The sequence below is a fragment of the Macrosteles quadrilineatus genome, unplaced genomic scaffold, assembly GCF_028750875.1.
Source record: "Macrosteles quadrilineatus isolate MER2022 unplaced genomic scaffold, UCM_ALF_1.0 Scaffold_8__2_contigs__length_117827958, whole genome shotgun sequence".
Lineage (NCBI taxonomy): Eukaryota > Metazoa > Arthropoda > Insecta > Hemiptera > Cicadellidae > Macrosteles > Macrosteles quadrilineatus.
This window is the reverse complement of record NW_026542601.1, coordinates 78,748,070-78,768,468: the sequence shown is the minus strand read 5'-3', so window position 1 is coordinate 78,768,468 and position 20,399 is coordinate 78,748,070. Positions and strand designations below refer to the sequence as shown.

Below are 20,399 nucleotides of genomic sequence, written 5' to 3'. Positions count from 1 at the left end.
TTGTGGTAGGTATAAAAAGTTAAACTAATAAGCTTTTTTTGTTGGGAATCATGTGTTCACTAACTGGAATTCCTAGATTACTGAAGGTGAGGTTCTAAAAATATATGACAAATGTCTCACAGCTGACAACATTAAACAGCTGACAAATGATTTATAATTATGACTGAATTTTATATTCTTCAATAAGAATTGTATTGACTCGGCCTTTGAAGGGCTGTTGGTCATAGCCCTTTTAGAAAAAAACGTAAATTCTAAGGAAATTCGGCAAATCTACACATTATCCCCTTTAATTTGACACAAATAAATCTTGTAGATCAGTCCAGTAGTCCCTGAGAAAACAGACTTATAACTACTAAATATTAGCGATAAGTTAGTGGGAATAAATTTGTGACTTTCAAATAGTAATTGAAATTTAAATTCCGACACATTAGCCTAGCGATATAACAAATAAATGTGTATTGCGTTTGAGAGCACTCTGTCTAACCACCTTTGATGAACACACTGTATGTTTTAACATTATGTTGTATTCACTTAACTGTGGATACATTCTCAAATGTTCTAGAAAAGTTTTGGTGATTCAATTCAAACTTCTACCATACCACAACAATCGATAAAATAATGAGCTTATTTTAAAAACCCATTTTTCACCTAATTTTAATACGGATGTAAAATTTTTCTGTATTAGATTTTTTCATTCTTCAGCACTAAAAACTTTTAAATTATTAAAATTTACTAATGAAACTGTACAGAAGTTTTATATAATACATTTTTCCACACATTTCAAACTTGTTTTGTATTTTAAACATGTTTTTAGTTTTGTTTGAATAAAAATATATACAAGTAGGAAATAGTAGGTAAAACCATTCTTTTTCATGCACACACTTTAATGAGTTTTAAGATGACAGGCAACACTAAATAGAGTGTTGCCTTGGTTGACTGATAGTGCAAGGGATGATTTTGGGATCTTACATTTTAAAAGTGGGATAAGGGTAATCCTTGGAAATACGTGGTTGGAAAGGATTCACCATAACAGTTGGTGAAGGTTTTCTATCACTTCCCTTTGAAGTGTGAGTGTTACAAGCTCTTACTGTAAAGAAGTAAAACAGTTCTGCAAAACTTAAAAGACTGGCTCCTACAAATAAACCAGCTGCTCCTCCCATTGACACTGAAACAAGATAGGTTGTTTGATAAATACACGGATAAAATATTTACAATTATATTCAATAATCGATGAATGATAAATCAATTATTATATAAGATCAAAATGTCATAAATTAAGCACGCTCATATATTTGTCATCCTTGTATGAATCACTTTAAGAGAGCTCGGTCATTATAAATTTATAATGTACACACTTATGAACTGGCTACATTACAATTAGGCCCTATTATGTAGCCAGTAATATCAGTCTTGTTTTTACGATCTGTTTTTTGAAATATAGCTATACTGTACTTAAAAAAGGTAATCAAATAAAAAGTTCTAATATTATAAACAGTTACTTTTAACCCTCTGGCACTTTAACCAGAGTTAACCACAACTATAAAAGTGTACCTTAGAAGAAAAACATTTAGGTGTGACTCCAGTACACTAAAACAACAAACATGAAATAGGTGCTCATAAAACAGGTTTTATTTGGTTTTACAATAGGATGAAAAGTCTACTTGCACGGTTCTCATTCAAAATGGTGTTTAAGAATTAGGAATGCAGTAAAATTTTAGTTTTATGTTTAATTTGTGGATCCTCTTAGCATAGGCTAAATTCAGAATAAAGTATTAAACCTGTTAATTAAAAAGATACTAGAGCTAGGTCGCCCAGTGGTCGAAAACTCTAACAAAAATATGTAATGTGCAGACTTATCTTTTTTAACCCCACACTATAAATAAAACATATGATTGTAATTTCTTTCATTTGTTTTGATTTTCTGTTTTTATTTCGTTGTTATTTCATCACCAGCAAGGGAATACATATGTGTTGCGATTCTGTTGTAAGCCCAGCATAGTGAACCCCCTTATAAAAAACCCATAAGGCCCATGTTATTTTTTTTAATTTTAAATGAATTTTTATGTGCTTTTTTAGTCTGTTTTAATTTACACAAGCACACGAGCTGAGAAAAGGGGGTTTTAAGAAACATGCTTGCCTATTATGGATAAATTAACTTTTTGTAGAGCATTATACTGTACAGCATTTAAAACCGGCTTGACTCATATTCTTCAAAATTATGCAGAAAGAGGAATCTTTGCACCGTAGAAAAGACCATTATAGACTAAAAAATCCATATTAAAATATTTCTCAAGAACATTTGATTCATTCATCACTAAATATAAAGGATTTGTTTTAGGACGCCTTGTGAGTAATTCCCCATTAGAGATAAAAGACAATAGTCCATCCTTTAATGGATGTAACTTAAAATAAAATAATTTGAACCTTACATTTGAATCAGCGTGTAGTTTCTGTTTCTGCTATTGAAACAAGTAAACGATTAACCCTCTTATCAGAGAATTTTCAGTTTCAGTTCCCTCAATTTACTAATCGTTAACTCTTTAATACAGTAGAACCTTGATAACAAGACTCTCATAGGGATCATAAAATAAGACTTGTTATCAAGGTTGACTTCTTATCGAGGTTTGCATTAACATGTGACAATAATTTCAAGGGGATTTGAAAATGAACATTGTTATCAAGAGTGACTTGTTATGAGGGCCTTCTTATCGATGTTCTACTGTATTTTCTTTCATCTTTTTTCCTAAGACACTAGTCCTGGAAATAAAAGCTACAAATTTACCATTCTTACTTACCAACAAGATCCAAGCGACCTCGCACTACATTTCTCTTGTATCTTTCACTAGGATATCGATACATTGATATTTCAATAACAGAGATGTTTTCCATATCATCACTTAACCTAGAGGACAATTTTCATTATTATCATCAATCTAAAATTGAATTAGGTTTTTTGCATGATCAAAAGTGGTATTGAAAACCTATATTTTCAATTTAAAAAAATGGTAAAATGAGAAATTATACCAAAAGCACAATAAAATATTTGCCACAAGAAAATATCTCTAATACATAACTTTCATAAATCATACAATTGCCAAGTTACTTTGGGAAATCATTGTAGTGTTTCTTTATCTGGACTATCCCAAAAACGGGATTTTAGACCTCCGATCGTTAGAGGGATTCAAACAGGATGCGGGATAGAACAAAATTTTGGCACAGACACCTGATTTACTTTTTTATACTGTTTCCCAGGTAAAAACAATCTTTGATTACATTATTTTAGCACAATACAGTAGCAAGATTTAACCATTTAAAAAAAATATGACACATAAAAAATGTCACTTTGAGATAGAACAGGATTTTTACAAATGCTTCCTGGATTAAACAGATTTTTCAACCTCAAGATTTTTGTTTTGGTCGTGTGGAAGTTCTGAAGCAATGTCGAGAAGGGTTCTGTCTTATTTACATTTAAAAATAATGGTTACACAGAAAGAATGTTACATTGTTAAAATTTGCTACAACATTAGATTAATTTACTAACTGTGTCATGATGGTTTCTATGGTGTCAAACTCTGGGTCCTCGCAGCCAGGCAGACACGGACAGTCAAGACCTTCCTTGTTACCCCAAGGCGTCTTCTGGACCGACATCGGCTCACTGTACTTACTGAGGCACAAAATACCCTTCATGTCACAGTGCTGCTTCTCATCTGGAACATAGTTGTTGCTGACTCCAGGGTAATCTCTCAACTGGAATTGAAGGTAAAAAGTCAGGGTAGCTTGTTTGATCCTGAAAAAGGCAGAAGCCTTTTGATTGATCTATACTATATACCCAGCTGTCCTTGATCATTGGGCTTAAAAGGCCCTGGCTATAGAACTGAAATCAGTTGCTACCTCTCATTCAGTCAACACATCTTCATATCAAAGTACACACCCTGTGTATCAACTTAATCTGATCTAAAAAGAAGAGATATCATAAAGAAAATAAACGGTATCTGATCAGCAATCTGACTCATAATACTTTCTCTCGTTAGAGTGTCAACAACCCTTATGAAAAGTAGTGGGAGTAGCTATGAATTTGCCATCTTGTTTGACTGATACAATTGGAGAGATGCCTGTAGGAATGCCTGTAAAACATTTATGCCCTGCAAATGTTTTAACCAATGAGGAGAAGTTTTAATTTTTTCACATTTATACTGTGAATTTATACTTCAACCAATTTATTGTATTAAGTTTCATCTGCATTACTTTGAACTGTAAAGAGAACAGCTTGTGAAATTTCAACTTGCTGTGTGTTCTCTGAATCTGACTCTCTTCAGCTAAAAGATTAAAAAAAGATTATTAAAATAATTTGATAAATCTCTTGGTTTTCAACAGATCAAACCTTTATCATAAAAGGTTTCAATCATCGAGATGAGACTGTACCAAACCTGTGTAAGGCATAAGATGAGAAGTACAGTTGCAAGTCCGCAGCTGTTCTCTCATCCTACATTCTGTTACACAAGCACTGTAGCTGTATACGGAAGTCACTGTCAATATGTTCTCGTCAGGGAAGCGACAGTCTCGTTGCGAGATTGACAGAGACTTTACTTCAGGCTCGTTTTCTATGTCGATAACGGAGATTCCAAGATGTTTAAGGATACCTGCCTTACCAGCCACCACCTCCGTTGTCATTGTGTTGTAATAGGGTATGTCGGCTTCAGGGTGCATGAACACCTGTTCAAACGAATAAATCTACATTTACAATGACTATTCAGAATATAAGGGATGTTTTGAAATAATTATATATACTTTTGAAATAGTAACTAAAATACTCATTTTCTATAGAGTTGCCATAAATTTGAGGCACTTATTATGGTAGACAAGCTTTGGAATTTCTTTGTTATAGAATTGTACCACCAGCATTCTCAGCCACTCGACAACAATACAAGTGAAAGTAACTCAGAGCAAGGTGTATGGACTGTGGGGTGGTTGAGGGGAAAATCCCCCTTTTCAATTAATGAAGGAGATCTTCTGTGAGATTTTCTGTTTGAGGTTGGGCAGTGCCATGTAAAAACAAAATTCCTGGTTATTCATCTGGTTTAAGACCAACACTTTAATGTAGAGCACATTAATAACTTATTCCGTTATGGGAAATTCGCTACTTGGAAAAGTGTAAATTACATTTGAATGCAGGGATAAAGACTTTTTTAAATAATTTTTTTGGAATAAAAGTGAATAACTTTTACCTTTGTTGGTACTAGCAGCTCTAGGTAAATAGATCCTAAACCAAGCTTAGTACTGGATACCAGCTTCAAGTGGTCTGTTTTACCTTCTCTACAATCAAAAGTCAACACATTATCAAAATTGAAAATGTTTCACGTTGCTGTGTTTTAGTGTGTTGTCCATCGATACTATATATTTTCTTAGAGGTAAAGTTTTTTATGAAACATCTTTCAAGTTTTTTAACTTGAAAACTATTTCCTGATAGATTGATGTAAGTATAAGCTTAATACGGTACTTCATCAACTTGCAAAACTCATATCGTGCCACTGTGGTAAAGTAACTGAAAATAAAGGGCTTGGTCTTCCCCTTCAAGTTTTTTTCTGTTAATACATTTTTTTCTGATAAATATTTACATGCAGTACAATATTGTTAAAGTTTAACTAGAGAGAAAAGATTGTATTAATAAAAATAAACACGTCTGCCTTAAGAAAATAAGGCTGCAAATGACACAGAAAAAATGTACACTGAATGATTATAACATCTATAAGACTGATTAGTTTTGAAGTCTTTCAAGTCAGTCATAGTCATGTGAATGATGACATGAGTCACTCGTATATCAGAAAGTTACTGAATATTTTCATTCAAGACCAAATCAATTTCATGACCATAGTTTTCATGAATTTTTAATTTTCATCAATTTTTGATTCATTATTTTCATGATATTGATGATTTACACCAAAATATTATGCTTTGTTTCATGTAGGCTACTTAGATTAAAGGCTATTAAACTTAGAATACTAAACTTACACCTCTGTTCTAGGACTGAGAGTATAGCAAACACCCCATTCTGTCAAGAGAGGGACAAAATGCTCGCAGCAGTCGAATGTTTTATTTTTCCACATGCACGTCTTGAAAATATCCTTACACGGGCTTCTTACCTGTAACAGTTATTTTTTATAAAGAGGTTGCGGAGGCTTCTTCTAACCTTAAATTCCGTGGCTCACAAGGCAAAGAGGGGTAGTATATGTACTTACCCTTTGTCTTGCAAGGGTCAATTTAGCGGTTCAATAGGCTTGTGCTCAGACTATTTCTAGCAACCATCATGATCAAATTTTAGTACAAACAATTAGAAGAATTATTTTGTCTATGCTTAATGGTATAAGAGGTTGCACACTAAATGGTGACCAAAATGAAATCGTCTTCATGAAAGTATAATTTAAAATTGACTAAAAAGGTGTACAACTGTACAATGTCAAGAGAAAACACAGAAAACTATAATACTTTACCTCGTCTGACATCTTCTTATAGTCTTTTGTTGGACAAGGAATATCATCAGATAAGCAGAACTCCTTTATGTAATAAACTGAACCCTTGAAAAAAGCTATTTCTCTCAACATTTCATCCAGATTACAATCATGGTCAGGGCCGAAGTACCTGAAAAATGTAGTTTTCATCATACTGTCATATATCATATGAAAACAATTTAGTAAATATATTAGAAAAGAGTTAAAATTCCACTAACTTTCATCAGACCTTTTTCAACAGACAATCTACCTACATCAGAAGGGATCTATATGGACTAAAATCCCAAACAAATTATATTCATCATAAAAACTACGAAAATGAGCTAATTTTTTCACATGGAATCTAGAAAATGTATATGATAATAGAATAACTCCTTTGGGTGCGGATCAGGATAATTGAAAGCATCATTCCTCTTTGGGTCTGATGATGACGTCAGTTTCCAATTTAAATCAATCACTATAATAATGATACGCCAAATACGTCTTTTTACCAAGACAAACTGATTAGATGTATTGTAATCTATTGCATCTTTGCAATGCAATAAGGAAATGAAATATTTAGTTTTAAGAAGTTTCCGGCCTGTTTTAACTTTTAGTTTTCCCTGTCCATACAGACTACAAAGGCCTGTGTGTGGAACGTATCGCAAAGCAAGGGATGAAGACAGTACAGTACAAAGTTGAACTTGTGATATAAAAAAATTAGTTGCAGTATTGGGATGGGAACCCACGACATTGCTCCCTTAGTTTTTGTAATAGTGTGTAATAGTCACGCTATCAACCGAGCAGCAGGCTCGATCACCGTTTGTTTTTATGTACATGGATTTATTGATAAAATTTCCCTTTTCTCACTAGCTACTACAGGTAGTGCAGGTTCATACTCGTTAGCCATAGAGTAGATGCGTTCCATGTTGTCATCTTCACACACAGATATAGACGGGAAGCTGGTCTTCACGTCCAAGTACGTTGTTTCTACCACAAAGCTGATGGCATTCTTCTGGAAACTCTCCCAAGAAGACAAAACGAGAATCGCTGAGCCGTACCATGACAACAGACAGCATACCAGCCAGAACAATCTATGAACATAAATTGAAAATATAAATTTATAGTTAAAAACTATAACACAAATTCTTACAGTTACCGGAGTAAAATGACATGAATTCACATGAAAAGCCACGTAACCTTTGGTTAAGCTATTTCGGATAGCTTCTTAAAGTAGGTACACATTAAGACACAACATAGCTAAGTCTAAATAGAGCGGTTATTATAGTGCTTGCCAAATAGTCAAAAGGTAGATAAGATGGTTCACTCCTGTGAGGAAAGTCAGTAACTTTTGTATGGTTTTAAACTGGAATCAGCTGTTATTGTGCTTTTAATAACCCTGACTGAAGAATCAGCTGATCTTATTCACCAGTATAAGCAAACCCCCCAGTTATGAAAATTAACTAAATATGTTCAGTTGAGGATTGTAACAAATTGTTATTTCAGCCAGTATTTTGGGTTTGGGTTTGGGGTAGAACTTGATATTTTTTTACATGTTAAAGTTGTAGAAAGTTTTAGAATGAAAATGAATATAGTTGAATTGTGGCTCTATAAGATTGATACTTCTGTCAGTTACTGATGTCTGTCATTACAACAAATTTGTAACCAAGCCAAACTGGAAGTATAACTTGTAAACTTTGGCATCTTTTATATCATACTACAAAAGAGCAGGCCCGTTTTTGATCCTGTCAGCGCCCTAGGCACAACTAACAGTAGCGCCCCTTTGCAATATATATAACAGGGTGTCCACCAACCGGGAAATCCGGGAATCATGCGGGAGTTTTTTGAACCGGGAATTATGTCTGAATTTTGTATTTCTACCTAGAGTTTTCAATTTATCGTGATCACACATGACAACATCAGTGATGTTTCTGTGACCGCGGGAGACGATAATTTGTCTACACACGGCCGCGAGGGATGATCAGAATATTATCACGATCACGGAAGACAATGATAATGTCCACACGACCGCGGGAAACAGCAAGAATTTTGCCGCGATTGCAGAAGACGATGATGATCTCCACACAACTGCGGGACATGATTAACATTTTGCCGCAATCGCGGAAGATGATTTCCATGTATTCACGACCACGGGAGACTGTTACGATGTCTACAGGACTGCGGGAGATACAATAATGATTTTTACACGGCCGTGAGGGATGATCAGAATTATGCCACGATCGCGCAAGACGATGATAATGTCCACATGACCGTGGGAAAAATTTTGCCTCATTCGTGGAAGACAATGATTACCATTTTTCCGCAATCGCGGGAGACGATTACAATGTCTTCACGACTACGGGAGACGATTACGATGTCTTCACGACTACGGGAGACGATTACGATGTTTACAGGACCGCGGGAGACACGATAATGATTTATACAAGGCCGTGAGGGATGATCAGATATTGCCGCGATCACGGAAAACGATGATAATGGCCAAACGGTCGCGGGAAAAGGTCGGAACTTTGCCTAATTTGCGGAAGAGGATGATGATCCCCACAAGACCGAGGGAGATAATTACCATTTTGCCACAATCGCGGGAGGCGATTACTTTGTCCACAAGACCGCAGGGGACGATATAATGATGTCTTCACGGCCGCGAAGGGTGGTCAGAATTTGACCGCGATCGCGCAAGACGAGGATAATGTCCACACAACCGCGAGAAGAAGATCAGAATTTTCCCTCATTCACGGTAGACGATGATAATTTCCTCACGACCGCTGGATATGCTTATGTATTGCCTCGATCATGGAAGACGATAATTATGTCTAAACGACCCGACCACGGAAAATAGTAAGAATCTTGCCGCAAACGCGGGAGACTATTACGATGTCTTCACGGCCGCGAGGGATTATCAGAAGTTTACCGTGATCGCATGCAAACACCAATTTTTTTTATTTACCAAATTGTTGGCGCCCCCCAAAAAAACCAATTGCCTCGCGCCCTAGGCACGTGCCTACCGTGCCTATTCGGTAAATCGGCCCTGCAAAAGAGTAGTCTACTCCTTTAATCCAAGATCATACCAATTATGGGAGAACTAAGGAGATAAATTTAATTTTAACAGTGTGGGACACTATTGAACTATATGTTCTTAAAAAAAAAAAAAAAAACTGGTTCAACTGGTCCATATTGATGGGAAATCTACCCTGGTTTTAGAGTCACAAAGGTACTAGTCTTTTTTTTAACAAGAGTGCCACACGAGAAAAAATAACTAGACTGATGTCCCTAAGCCTTCTTTCATACCATTGTGGTCGAGGACCGGCCCGTATAAAAAAAAACTGTTTGGACTATTTCCAAGCGTTCACTCTAGAGCGGGTTCGCTCTGACAAAGCTAAACCTCCGCCCGGTCTCAAAAAGCGACCGTACGAACCTAAAATCAGATGGTTATTATTTAGTATACATTAGCTTGACTTAAGTACGCTTTCACAACTTTGTGTTCTGGGCTGGTTTTGCCGAAATATAAATTATACTATTTTGTCATTCTGTGTCCATCAGTAGATAAGTGTAGTTGACTCTTGTGGACTTTCGAAAGTTTGTTGTTTTTGATATGGAGGAGGAAATTTATATCGAGATTGAATATTTAATTTCTTTGGTTAGCCAGAGGCCTTTATTGTATAACAAAACATTGAAAGAATGCCATAACCGTGTTGTAGTAACAGAAGCATGGGGAGAGGTGTGCTTGGAGCTAAATCCAGATTTTACCAGTTTGGAAGACATGGCGAAGAGCGTCAACAGAGCTTGTTTGTTTGAAAGTGGTATTGTTTGTTAAAGATTGCGGATACACAATATTATATGTAATAGACCAAACTAAATTTTATAATTTAGGCTTGGAAACGCCCGGATCCAGGCAGCTGAAAGGGCCTTCCGAGATAGCCCGGATTGGCAATCTGATGCGGGCCTGGACCTCCCTGGTGTGGGTGTGAAAGAAGTATACTATACCGTTCCGTCCAGTGCCGCCCGTCCTCAGCGATGAACCTAAGACCGTGAAACGTGCTGTTAACAAGATAGTCCTTCAGTATCGAGTAGAACATTCCCTATAAGTAAGAACACACAATTAGCTGAGAATATTAGTATCTGGATAGTTAACTAGTAACAGGACCAGTGTAAAAGCCATGGTCTCAGAACCAGTGAGTGATTCTATTTAACTATGCAAATTTTCTATTTCTAGCATAATAGTACTATGCATAAATGTCCGGTTAAGACAGTCACACCATTAGATACTGTTCTATCATCGGTCAAATATACCACATAGTAAATAGTAATAAAATTTGTAGCAAATCTTTTAAGAAAAGCAAAATCTTTCATCTGAAATACTAAACAATTATTTTCGCTAATATTTATTGAAAATCCATCCAATTTATACATCTACAGGATTGACATATTTAAGGTGTTACAAATATTTAGGCTCTGAACAAGGGATTTTCTTTTAGGGGATTACCGTCCCTCCCCCCCCCCCCCCCTTAACATGAGTTTGCAAGCTACAAGCTATCATCTATCTTGATTACGAATGGTCCCTATTATAATGAATTTATTTATTAAGATCTGATAAAAATACAAAAATAGATTTTCAATGATTTTGCAGCACTATTTGGCAGGTCATTCTATAAGAGATAGTGTAGTACTTGGAATACTGGCAGTTGAATCCTGTAAGAAAAGTCAGTAGCTTTTAGATGGTTAAAATTGCACCCAGCTGTCCTGCTGGTCTGTGACTGTTAATTAACAGGTCATGACTTCAACTTCCACTCCGTAAATCACCTGGCCATGACCTTATTCCTAATATTATTTTGCGAAATCTCACCAACAAGGGCTTTTCATATTTCACATCAATTATTAATGCATGTTTGTCTAAATCTTACTTCCCTTCTATTTGGAAGCATGCGGAAATATCAGTTATTCATAAACCCAACAAACCAAAGTCTTCTCCATCGAGTTACCGTCCAATCAGCTTACTGTCTACACTTTCTAAAGTCTTTGAAAAAATCATCTTGAAACGAATTGCCTGTTACATGGATGCTGCAAATATAATTCCTGCTCATCAATTTGGATTTCGGCTAAAACATTCGCCCATACATCAAATCTTACGTATATATGAAACGATAGTCAAAGGGTTTGAGAGGAAACAGAACACAGTAGCGGCATTCCTTGACATATCTCAGGCATTCGATCAGGACCTTCTCTGTTGAAATATGTTCCTCTAAATCATCCATTCGACGAGTCAATGCAGGAGTTCCACAAGGTTCAATATTGGGCCCTGTATTGTTCAATCTGTATATGGCAGACTTCCCTCTTCCAGAAGACGCCTCATTAGCTCTGTACGCCAGCTCAGGACATTGCTATCCTGTGCCAACATTCCGACATCCACGAGGCCACGTATTCCCTGCAATACTTTGTGGATCTTCTCATTGATTGGTTCTACAAGTGGAAATTTCGCCTAAATTCAACTAAATGTGAGACCAAAATATTCTCCTTGAAAAAAAACATATTGCCACATGAAATTCAAATACATGGTAACTTTCTACCTTGGAACCCTGATGACCTGGCCATAAAATATCTTGGAGTATGGCTGGGCAAAAAACTTAATTGGAACTACCACGTTAATAAAAAAACTGTCCCAAGGTTATGCACGCCTTGCAAAGCTTTTCCCTTTAATCAATAGGAAATCTACTCTGAAGCCAGCTTGTACAGTTCTAATCTACAAATCAATAGTTCGGCCCTTGATTACATATGCATCTCCTATCTGGGGATTAGCTATATCAAAAAACAAACTCTTCAAAATTCAAGTGATTGAAAACAAAATTCTAAGAATATCGGTGAATGCTCCCTGGTTTGTTAGAAACAGGCATATACATGAAGAGCTAGGAGTGGAGTCTATCTCAGCCTTTATTGAAAAAACCACCTCAAAATTTCTGAAATCTTTAAACAATAACTTAAGAAACAGCTGGTGTCACTATGAAAAAACAAACTCGGATTAAGTTTCAAACTAAATCTTGAATAAATAGTTTAGTCATTTTTACAATACAATAGAAAACCTTCAAGAATGTTATTTATATTTTTTTAATCATACGATAAACAATACCTTACCTCTATGGAGAAGGATTGAATCAACTGAGGTTTGTTTCAAACAAAATAAAATATTCATCATGCAGTGACATGACACGCAGCAAAACAAAATCACTGATTCGTTCATTGATAGTTGAAGCAATACCATTTCATAGATTCACATTTGTAAATTAATCTTGTATTTCAATGGTATTGATTCTTAAAAATCCCATAATGAACAATGTAAAAGTCTTGTTATCGATGCATACAAATGCCAGAGGCGCTTTAACTGTCTAAAATGTAAAAAATAAAGAGAAAAAAATAAAATATACTTTGTAGTTTGAATCTGTAAAAAATCAGGCTATACAGAGTAAAACTACTTTAAATCAATACCACTAAGCAAGCCCTGTGAACAAAAGTAATTTAGGGATGAATGATGATAACATCCCAACTGTTATTTTTCTTATATTGAGCTATAAAATAGATTTTTATTTCAAACTAAGTTGTACTGTTTGGAGTAAAAGTTCCAGATAAAGAACTGTAAAGCCAAAGAAATTAATTTATATTTAGTGGGCTTACCATTAGCTATTTGATCATGTCATAGCTTTCAGATACTTTTATATGAATGTGACACTTGTTACATCTATTTACTTATTTAATACGCAAGCAGAATGTTTGTGACAATTACTCCTCCGAAACTACTGAACCGATTGACATGTTTTTGGTGTCATTGGAAGGAGCGTAACGTGAAGTTGTGCAGGAAACTTTCTTTTTAGGTAAATAATTAGAGAGTGAGGCCCTGGGGCCCTTTTAAGTTTCGTATTTCTCCATAAGATTAACATGGGAAATAAACATTGTTTTGAAACTCCAGCTGTTGTCAGAAATTAAATATTACATTTGCTTTGAAATTTAAATGTAAACAACCAGAACTGTCAAATGCCTGAAGAAGAACACATGTTGTTAATTGTAGACAGTCAATGTGTAAATTATCTATGTTGTCTTAAAAAAGTGTATAGTTTTGGATGTTGGTTTGTGTTTAATGATATAAGTTATTAATTATTGAAATTTTATTTTAAGGATTTGGCATATGAGTATGCCTATGATAAATAACTCCATTTCAGAGTTCTGCCAGTTTTTGCCTAACTCTGTTCTGTAGAGTTTAAAGTAGCCTAAACCCTACACCTACAAATTGGCTAAATAACTAAGGTAGGGCTACGGTACATTATAAAAGCTGACAGCCTTTTTACTTTGACTTAAATTGTAAGCTTACCTTTTCCCGTCCATGGACAGTTTGATAGTTAAACATTAACCCTTTAAACTGGAATAGGACTGTTATGTAAATTGTGAGTATTTTTATCAGTTAATAATCTTTTAGTTGACTCTTTTAAAATCATCGGAAATTTGTTATTAGTTTTTAAACAAGTCATTTGTTTATTTGTAACTCCTCAACTCATGTACTTATTTGAAATTGCTCGATTTCGAGCAACATGTACACTAGTATATGATTAATTTATTGACATATTTAAAGTTTACTATTTTCCTCACATACTGTACAGCAATTTTTGAAAATATTTTATCAGTCAATGTCATTTTCTTTGAATAATGCAAGTTTATTTAGTTTTTTTTTATGATTTTGTAAAATTTGAAGTTTTAATTTGTTTTAGCGAATTTCCCTATAGGGAAGTAGCTATTACCGTAGGTAGCATGGTAAGACCTATACCCGGGACTGATTTACTTTTTCATTTTGATGTTCCCAGAGGCCAAAAACACCATTCGTTCAAATTTTTATATATGTATATATATATATAGACTTTTATATATATATATAGACTTATATATATATGTATATATATATATATATATATATATACATTCGTGAACGCGATAACTTGAGTAATTTTTGTCCGATTTTGATGAAATTTGGTTTAAATGTGTAAAGCGAGATAAACTTGAATGAGTTTGCGAACCAGCATGATCGGACCATGGGAACGGGGCTTTACGGGGGGTTTTATGGGGTAAAAATTGGGTTTTCTCACTTTTGACCCTCAAAACACAAAATTTCCCAATTTCTCTTTAGACCTTTTTAAAGAGCTTAAAAAAACAATTAATTTAGTATATAAAAGTATTTTTGTTTGGTTAATAGTAACGGAGAAAATTTAAAAAATTGTAAATTTAAAATTCCCATGTTATTCTTATGTAGAATATTGTCAAATGTTGTAATTTGCTTGTTTATGGATATATTTTGTATTTTGATCAAATTTATTTATTTTGTACTAAGCTATCAATATTTTACAAAAAAACACACTTTATTAGTTTCCTTGTAGCAGCAAACCTAGGTACTGGTTAAACCTATTGTTATTAAAATATATTTAATTGAAAATAAATTAAGACAAATGGAAATTCGCTTAGTCGGCAGGTTTGCTGCGGCGGGGGTATTTCATGTTGGCTACGCTTCAGAGAGCTGATATGAATGAATTGGTTCATCTCTATTTTAGGGTAGATTTTAAAACATTTATGTTATAATTAGTAGAGATTGTAACTTTTTGTAAAATAAGTTGCGTAAATGACAAAAGAAATTTAGTAGACAACATTAAACAGTTTTTATAACATAAAACATCCCCTTATGTACACAAAGTATCATAATTGTCTTTACCGCATTAGTAAGGAAGACAAATCTATAGGAAAGTAAGTTAATCTGCGTTATAATATACCTCACACCATTCTACTTCTACACTGATCCTTCAATAATATTTGGGCCACCTAGGTATGTAAAATGACTGATTTATTTTTTTCCACGGATTGTATATTAAATATAGCATATTATCCATATTATATTATTCTTATTTTGTTTCTTAATTATTTTTGGATTTCCACTAAACAGTAATGTTTAAGCAACTGATTTGTAACAACCATGACAATGTTAGGCAAACAGCTGGTTTTGTTACTAAACAACATTGTGGACTAAATTTGTTAGTGTAAAACTAAATTTTACTATCATAATGGATATTTCTGTGGAAAACAATTTAACATTGCATAATGTGCGGAAGGTCAGTGATCATTTTGAGGGAATTCACAGGGTGGACGAGATTTCCCATCTTGTAAGTAGTCAAAATAATTCTATAAAAACCTAATGTTTTAGAAATTGTATGTATATATTAGGTAAGTTAGGTATTTGGTGTAGGAATTGTTTTTAGCTTTTCCTAGTATTAAGTAAGTTAGTTTTAGAGAGGACTAATTTCACGCAAATAGTCTATTTCAGTTTAGTTGAGTCAGTTAAATTCCTTTCATTCACTACTATGATGCCGTAGACTAGATCTTCTGACCCACCTGGAAATACTAGACGTATTTGTAATATTTACTGACCTTGATTCGCAACAGAATATTTAGTTCTTACACACTTTTCCCAATGCTAGAAGCTTCTATAACTCACACAAGGAAACTTTGATCTCAAACGATAAATGAGGATAAACACCACACAAATAATGTCTCATTCATTCACAGGATGTAGAAATAGCCTACAGTACCTTCAAATTGTCATACTGTTTATTTTATGAACTATTTTTGTAAGTTCGAATCAAACTCAAAGTAAATTTTATTTAGGTATGGCAAAATCAGTTCAAAAAAACTAAAAATGTTAAATAATTAATTTTAAAAATGTTGTGTTTTAAGTTTTTCATTGGCTTTGTGTAGAAATACATAAATACTGTATTTTTGTTTTCTTACTTGTAGAAAATCTCTAGAATTGGTGGGCTTTATCATCTTCACAAATTCAATTCCCTGTTTTAGTGTTTTGCTTTTTTAAACATGGACGAGGACTATTTTACTGTAATCTATCTATTCCAAACCGAGATTTATTCAATCGTCTGATTCCGGCTGTCGGGGTTATATTTTAATAATTGGTACCGGTACATCTCAGAAATAAATTTATTTGAACAAATCCAAACCTATAAATTTGGTTTCCGATTTCCAAGACGTTGCTAGAAATGTATACTGGTTTAGTAATTCCTTTGGAAAGTTGTAGACCTTATTTTGTTCAAGCTAATGCAAACTTGGATTACTTTTATTTTGGAATGTGCGTAAGTATTTAACATTTGAAAAATATCTTTGATACATATTTAGGCTATTCCTTTACGATAGAGAGAGAATTGTTGATACAACTTGTTTTATTCATTTGCTAAAGAATTTGCATAAAATGTTTCCTATAAAAAACTTTTTACTTTCAACCCTTAAACACTTTGGAGGATTTTATAGGCCAAACCCTGGACTCTAGGCCTACATATAGATACAAATAAAATGTTACTGTAGTAAAGTATTATAAAATTATAAATTTTTGTTATAAAAAGGGTGTGGTAGATATATTTCCTGGAAATTACATTCCATAAGCACGACATCGCATGACAACAGTGTTCATATAGTTAGCGTGAGTCTGGCAATGTTACGCCCTAGCTGCACAATCGAGTTCAAGGTCAAATATTTTATTCATAAAAAGCTCAAAAGTTGTAATTATTACTCTGGAGTTACTAGCTGTTTATAATTAAACCTATTGTAAACGTTTGACAGTGAAAATATAGCTTTACAATGTACAGTATCCATAGCGAGTACCCTAAGAATAGAATAGGTCTAGGAATAGAATAGAATAGAATTACATGCCTAATAATCACGTGCAAAGGAGTCCATCAATGGATCCGCTGGAGACAATTTTCCAATAAGTATAGGTAACTTAAATGTCTCGTTTACGTAATGGGCGTTTTGGGATACTATTTCGTGATATTCATCCACTTTACAAAACATCTCAAATAAATGAATCTATTTGTGAGCTTCATTTAGTTCACAATTTATTAGGCTTTTGTTAAATGGTCCTGGTTAATAATCAGCTGATCTTAGTCAGCAACAATGCTATGATCTCAGATCTCATTTACAACAATCATCTTTTAAGTCTAATCTGTACAATCAAAAAGAGTAATTTACACCGTAAAACTGACCCTAATAAGAGAGATTCGTCCTTCTGACATCAACGCGTAACTCAGCAATGCCGCATTAAAATACTAAACACGCATCATAACAAATTTCACAGTTTACAATGAGATTAAATGCCCTACTTTCTGTTTCTATAGTCAATGGTTCCACTGCGCATCTTTCTACCAAAGGCATTTGACTCATTTGAGAGGCGTCTTCTTTCTCCAACCGCAGTAATAAAAACCTCACCGAAATCGAAGCCGTGAATCAAAACGGGTGAAACCGACAGCGGAAGGACCGGCCGGGGAAGCGGTCCGGACGGTTTGGTTGAAAGTGGAGTAGGGAATTGCAAAGCGAACATTACAGAATCAGAAAGTGAAGAAGACGTTAGCGTTAGGCCAGTGACCGTGAACAAGACTCAAGGACGGGCTTTCCCGGGAGCGCGCGGGGAATTCATCCCGGAAAACGGGATATTTGCATACGCATTGAGAAGCCAAAACGGGATATAACTGAATTTTTAAACTACTTCATAAATATGCGTACAATACGATGAATAGTACAAAATTTATAAAGTAAAAGCTACACAAGTTAGACCTAACATTTTGTAGTTAGATAAAATTGAATGTATTTGTTTCTTTTCTTTTGTTTGAGAGTTGTACTGTTTGTAAAGGACAGATACTTATTGAACTTTATAAAATTAAGATTCAATCAAGAAATGCTTTAAACTAATCTATTGATTCTTCTCAAGATTTATATTTAGGCAGGCAGATGAAACTATGTTCCGTAGAAAGTTTAATACTGGTTATAGAATTTTAAACTATGCCATCCCACCAAGCAGTGGGGTCTAATTTAATTTCATAGTTGAAACATATGAAGTAATTTTATTACGTAAAAACTAATACATTTAAATTCTAATTAATTTTCCAGTACATTGCGGGGGCACTAAATTTGATTCATTTATTTATTTATTCATTCAACGGTAACACCATTTTTACATTAGAATATACATTAAATAGGATTAAATCACTTTATAAACATAGCATAATTAGGTAATAAATATGAGCAATAATAGAAAAAATTAAAAAGCAGACATGACATGCAAAATACATAACCAGTATAAAAGAAAACAAAAATACATTCATAGGCTGAAACATTTCAAGTGTAAGGCATACAAAGACATAGCACATTTGGTACAGGCTACTAAAAAGCGTGCAATTAATAAGAATGAAAATGAGAAGCAGGCATAAGATGCAAAAGACATAATAATATGGCGCAAAAGATAACAACAACAGGTAAAATATGAAAGTTGAATTGAAAATATGAATTGATAGTGAAGTTTGCGTGTATCATGGCTATTAAAATGATATACATTGTTTTCCTGAGTTCTTTGAGAAAATGGCTTACTCGTCAATAATAATAAACTAGACAATTTATTTTAACCTTCGTCATTTCATAAATCTAGGAAATCAAACACATTCATAGCAATTTAAAATCTTCAGTTCACTAAGAAATAATAAATCTACACTCTACAGTATTTTAGTTAAAAAATCTTTCATACAAACTTAAAATTAAGTCATTACAACAATATTTAATATTTTCTCTTAAAATTCAAAAATAAAAAAACTTTGTTCACAAACAAGAAAATCTTTGAAAATTACAACGGGATTTTATTTACGTAGACGTGGGATAAAGCGGGACTTTATTGTTGAAAACGGGATATTTATTTGCGCAGCGTGGATACACTGTGACTAAGCGGCTGATCCTGGCCTGATCCTTCTTGCATTTGCACCCACAGTTAGCTGCCAGTTCTCTGTCAGCTGTGGCCTTGTGTCTAGTCCACCGTCCACCGTTCCCCAGCCCTCAGTTTCAGTTCACAGTTCCGCCAGTATTGTTGTGACTATTGCAGCGTGTGGAGTAACCAATCGTCTTCGTCTATTCATCTCAGGTGTGTGACTAATTTTGTTCACTTGTTTGTGGTTTGTTTTTATCCTAGGGAATTCCGTTAAAGCTTTCGTAAAATGTTTTTGAAAGGAAATTGTTTGAAGCTGGAAAGTAATTGTTTGAATATCAACTTGGAATTGGTTTGTCGTTTATTTTTTTTTTACATTTTGAGATTTGTGAACTGTTGGTACCGAAGTAAAATTTGGTGCAAAGTGTAAACTTTCGTTATTGAAATATGAATAGAATCTAGATTTTTTTGCGAAATTGCATTTTTACTAGATGCTCGTTATCAGGTATTGAAGTTGTAAACGGTACCTGCAACATGTTTGGTTCGTTTTAATTAATAATTATTAAATGATCGATTTTTAATATTAAGTGAAGTGGATCTATAATAAATTTACAGTGTTTGATTATAGTACTTTTTGTTATTGTTTATGCATAGTATTTGAAACATTAATGAATGACCTTTAACATCCTTTTAATTATTTTATAGGGTATGCAGCAAATTTTTGATAGTTTGTTTCTTTAAAATAGCAATTATAATTAAAGAGTTGGAAGGTGATTTCTGATTTCTGGTGCTAGAGATTTTTTATGCGAGAAGGCGGAATAAGTTATTCCAGCGGCAGGTAAAAATATCGAAGTTTCTAATTGAATTTAATGATCTATTTATATTTTTTTTTATTTTAATGGATCTTGGGAATTGGGTTCGTACACAAGATGAGCCATTGTTTATTTGTGCGGTGATGATTGGTGTTACCTAAATCAAGATCAATCCCGTCTGAACATCTTTATTACCGACGCTGAACGTTGAACAACCAATCCACACCCTGAACTAATCCATGCTAGCCCTGGGACTTGTCCAAACACTTGTAAGGTAAACGATAACGATTCCAAACGGCGCCATGCAGCTTAGGT

At 34.1% G+C, this 20,399-nt stretch overlaps 2 protein-coding genes across 4 annotated transcripts in view; one reads left to right on the top strand and one right to left on the bottom strand.

Moving 5' to 3' along the window:
* Positions 1–882: 882 nt before the first annotated feature.
* On the bottom strand, positions 883–11,474 carry LOC129000493 (sodium channel protein Nach). The gene is made up of 10 exons (XM_054427454.1): positions 11,460–11,474; positions 10,488–10,582; positions 7,385–7,579; positions 6,489–6,636; positions 6,010–6,140; positions 5,226–5,313; positions 4,428–4,713; positions 3,542–3,707; positions 2,796–2,902; positions 883–1,165 (listed from the first exon to the last, which is right to left on the bottom strand). The coding sequence occupies exons 1-10, from the start codon at positions 11,472–11,474 to the stop codon at positions 966–968; spliced, it is 1,431 nt and encodes a 476-aa protein (XP_054283429.1). The 3' UTR covers positions 883–965.
* A 4,065-nt stretch (positions 11,475–15,539) lies between these two features.
* LOC129001100 (villin-1-like) overlaps positions 15,540–20,399 on the top strand; it is a 38,838-nt gene continuing 33,978 nt past the window's right edge. For 2 of the 3 annotated variants that reach the window (XM_054428271.1, XM_054428270.1), the window contains exon 1: positions 15,540–15,685. In XM_054428271.1, coding sequence (XP_054284246.1) covers positions 15,587–15,685 — 99 coding nt within the window. In that variant the 5' untranslated portion in view covers positions 15,540–15,586. Of the gene's footprint in view, positions 15,686–19,368; positions 19,489–20,399 lie in introns of those variants that run through there. The other variant, XM_054428272.1, reaches the window with a different exon arrangement.